Source organism: Symphodus melops, assembly GCF_947650265.1.
Source record: "Symphodus melops genome assembly, chromosome: 7".
In the NCBI taxonomy this organism is placed as follows: domain Eukaryota; kingdom Metazoa; phylum Chordata; class Actinopteri; order Labriformes; family Labridae; genus Symphodus; species Symphodus melops.
This window is the reverse complement of record NC_136697.1, coordinates 3,932,336-3,936,799: the sequence shown is the minus strand read 5'-3', so window position 1 is coordinate 3,936,799 and position 4,464 is coordinate 3,932,336. Positions and strand designations below refer to the sequence as shown.

The 4,464-nt window shown below is 38.4% G+C and overlaps 1 protein-coding gene across 1 annotated transcript in view; it reads right to left on the bottom strand.

Annotated features, from left to right (window-relative positions):
• Positions 1–4,464, bottom strand: part of LOC306827173 (xenotropic and polytropic retrovirus receptor 1 homolog) — a gene marked incomplete at its 5' end in the record, with an annotated part of 16,549 nt that overhangs the window by 10,273 nt on the left and 1,812 nt on the right. Inside the window, one exon of the mRNA XM_079348842.1 lies at positions 3,268–3,278. Coding sequence (XP_079204968.1) covers positions 3,268–3,278 — 11 coding nt within the window. The remainder of the gene's footprint in view (positions 1–3,267; positions 3,279–4,464) is intronic.

The following is a 4,464-nucleotide window of genomic DNA, read 5'->3' as shown; positions in this document are numbered from 1 at the left end:
ACCACTCCCCTCGCTCCCGAACACTCACCGCAGTCAGACGGGAGTAATCTCCTTTATCCCTTTTTGGACTTATTCTACTCTTTTCTCATCGTGTCTCGCTCACTTCATCATGATTATTATCATTATGACCATTATGACATGTCTGTCTCTCTGTAATAAGCTATACTTTTCTGTTCACAATTGATGTTTTTTAGTCGTTTTCTCTGCAACATCATTCTTCACTCTTGCACACTGGACAAACAGTGTAAAGGTGTGAATGAGGTGAACAAACAGAGGAGCTGATAGAGTCACTTCACACAGAGAGCGGTCCATAGTGCAGAGTGGAGGCACAACAAGACTCCATGTAATCAACATCATATCACATGTACATGAAGAGTTCATCACATACATGAAGAGTTCACATGTATGAAGAGTTCATATGTAAATGAAGAGTTCACATGTACGTGAAGAGTTCACATGTACGTGAAGAGTTCACATGTACGTGAAGAGTTCACATGTACGTGAAGAGTTCACATGTACGTGAAGAGTTCACATGTACCTGAAGAGTTCACATGTACCTGAAGAGTTCACATGTACCTGAAGAGTTCACATGTACGTGAAGAGTTCACATGTTTATGAAGAGTTCACATGTATGTGAAGAGTTCACATGTACGTGAAGAGTTCACATGTACGTGAAGAGTTCACATGTTTATGAAGAGTTCACATGTACGTGAAGATTTCACATGTACATGAAGAGTTCACATGTACGTGAAGAGTTCACATGTACGTGAAGAGTTCACATGTATATTAAGAGTTCACATGTATGTGAAGAGTTCACATGTACGTGAAGAGTTCACATGTACGTGAAGAGTTCACATGTTTATGAAGAGTTCATCACATACATGAAGAGTTCACATGTACGCAAAGAGTTCACATATTTATGAAGAGTTCACATGTATGTGAAGAGTTCACATGTACATTAAGAGTTCACATGTACGTGAAGAGTTCACATGTTTATGAAGAGTTCACATGTACATTAAGAGTTCACATGTACGCGAAGAGTTCACATGTACGCGAAGAGTTCACGTTTATGAAGAGTTCACATGTATGTGAAGAGTTCACATGTATGTGAAGAGTTCACATGTTTATGAAGAGTTCACGTTTATGAAGACTTCACATGTATGTGAAGAGTTCACATGTACATGAAGAGTTCACATGTACATGAAGAGTTCACATGTTTATGAAGAGTTCACATGTACATTAAGAGTTCACATGTACATTAAGAGTTCACATGTACATTAAGAGTTCACATGTACATTAAGAGTTCACATGTACATTAAGAGTTCACATGTACGCGAAGAGTTCACATGTTTATGAAGAGTTCACATGTACATTAAGAGTTCACATGTACGTGAAGAGTTCACATGTTTATGAAGAGTTCACATGTTTATGAAGAGTTCACATGTATGTGAAGAGTTCACATGTACATTTAGAGCTCATCACATACATGAAGAGTTCACATGTACATTAAGAGTTCACATGTACCTGAAGAGTTCACATGTACCTGAAGAGTTCACATGTGCGTGAAGAGTTCACATGTACGTGAAGAGTTCACATGTTTATGAAGAGTTCACATGTATGTGAAGAGTTCACATGTACATGAAGAGTTCACATGTGCGTGAAGAGTTCACATGTGCGTGAAGAGTTCACATGTACATGAAGAGTTCACATGTGCGTGAAGACTTCACATGTGCGTGAAGAGTTCACATGTACACAAAGAGTTCACATGTACATGAAGAGTTCATCACATACATGAAGAATTCACATGTACATGAAGAATTCACATGTACATGAAGAATTCACATGTACATTTAGAGTTCACATGTGCGTGAAGACTTCACGTGCGTGAAGAGTTCACATGTACACGAAGAGTTCACATGTACACGAAGAGTTCAAAAGGTTTATGAAGAGTTTACATGTACACGAAGAGTTCACATGTACATGAGGAGTTCACATGTACATTAAGAGTTCACGTGTACATTAAGAGTTCACGTGTACATGAAGAGTTCACATGTACATTTAGAGCTCATCACATACACGAAGAGTTCACATGTACACGAAGAGTTCACATGTTTATAAAGAGTTCACATGTACATGAAGAGTTCACATGTACACGAAGAGTTCACATGTACATGAAGAGTTCACATGTTTGTGAAGAGTTCACATGTACCTGAAGAGTTCACATGTACCTGAAGAGTTCACATGTACGTGAAGAGTTCACATGTACATTAAGAGTTCACATGTTTATGAAGAGTTCACGTTTATGAAGAGTTCACATGTACACGAAGAGTTCACATGTACATTAAGAGTTCACATGTACGTGAAGAGTTCACATGTACATTAAGAGTTCACATGTTTATGAAGAGTTCACATGTTTATGAAGAGTTCACATGTACGTGAAGAGTTCACATGTACATTAAGAGTTCACATGTTTATGAAGAGTTCACGTTTATGAAGAGTTCACATGTACGTGAAGAGTTCACATGTACATTTAGAGTTCATCACATACATGAAGAGTTCACATGTACATGAAGAGTTCACATGTACATTTAGAGTTCATCACATACATGAAGAGTTCACATGTACATTAAGAGTTCACATGTTTATGAAGAGTTCACGTTTATGAAGAGTTCACATGTAAGTGAAGAGTTCACATGTACATTTAGAGTTCATCACATACATGAAGAGTTCACATGTACATGAAGAGTTCACATGTACATTTAGAGTTCATCACATACATGAAGAGTTCACATGTACATGAAGAGTTCACATGTACATTTAGAGTTCATCACATACATGAAGAGTTCACATGTACATTTAGAGTTCATCACATACATGAAGAGTTCACATGTACATTTAGAGTTCATCACATACATGAAGAGTTCACATGTACATTTAGAGTTCATCACATACATGAAGAGTTCACATGTACATTTAGAGTTCATCACATACATGAAGAGTTCACATGTACATTTAGAGTTCATCACATACATGAAGAGTTCACATGTACATTTAGAGTTCATCACATACATGAAGAGTTCACATCAGAACATCAGGACTTTAAAAACACTTCTTGACTTCTGTATTCATCATAAATAACATAACATTCATTCTGACCGGCGTTCCTCTGAGTTAAATCAAACTTGAAAGTTTTAAAATAAACAAAATAGGAAATGACTGACTGGACGTCTGTATATTACACAGACACTACACGCAGACAGAACTCACTTTATGCACGTCTAAACGGGTTTCACACAGAACAGGGGAAGTGAGAGGAGAACGTCCACTAATGGATCTTGAATTGAATTTTTCTCTCCGGAAGACGACCGCATGAATCCATCTGACTCAGTTCATCATCCAAATGTCTGTTCTGAAAGACAATGATTGGCTGTCACTCTGTTGTTTCATGAAGCCGCCCAAACAACACAACCACTGTTGACAAAGTTTCTGTTATCACAACAGATGAAGTCCTGTGTGGGCAGACTTACTGTAATGACGCAGTACAAATAAGACTCTCTTTCTGATCACATGCAGAGATGCTGCACAAACACCAGCAGGAGAGAAGGAGACGTGATGGTTCATTCGTTTATCCTTCTAACAGTCCGACAATCTTTTAAGGATTTTTAGTTTTATTTTTTTAAATTCAACATTTCAGTTTGCAAAATCCGGACCATAGATATCGAGCAGCAGTTGATTATTCTGGCTTTAAGTTTAAAATGGCTGTGAGTGTTGTAAATGCAGAACATATGATGCTTCCAACCAACCAATCACAGGTGCTTGTGTGGTTATATTTTGAAGGAGATGCTACGAACGCAGCAGGCTTCTCTGTAGGTACAGGGCGACGCAAACCTGCGACGTTTGCTGTGGCGTCCAGTCGACTCAGACGTTTGAATCAGGGTTAATATGAAAGGAGAGAGAGGAGAAAAAGACCAAGAGGGCCGCAGCCGGCTTACAGAGAGTGCAACGCACACTGAGGCCTGTTATTACATGATTAAAAATAAGGCCGGTAACAACTGGTTCAAAGACGTTTAAAGACTCTTTGGTGCCTTTTGGTCGTCCTGCGGCTGTTGGAAGTGAATCTTACAATCCATAATTAAGCAATAATGCAGCATGAGGCAGCACCACATTAAAAAAAAAGCAATTGGGAAACCAAAGTTAAAAGATGGCATGACGCCGTGTGTTACAAAACAAGTGTTTCAAGAAAAAAGACGCCATGTTACAGCAGCTTTTTAATGGTTTGGTTTTACTTCTCTTTTCAACAATGATGAAGCCCGACAAACTGCCTACATATAGATCTATCTGCACACACTTTGATAGCCACCATGGTTCTCGGAGCTGTGGGAATTTAACCTTTTGTGATTTACTTTGAGATGTAACTTTATCACCAATCTTTTACCACATTGTAAGGTCAAAGATGTCTCCATA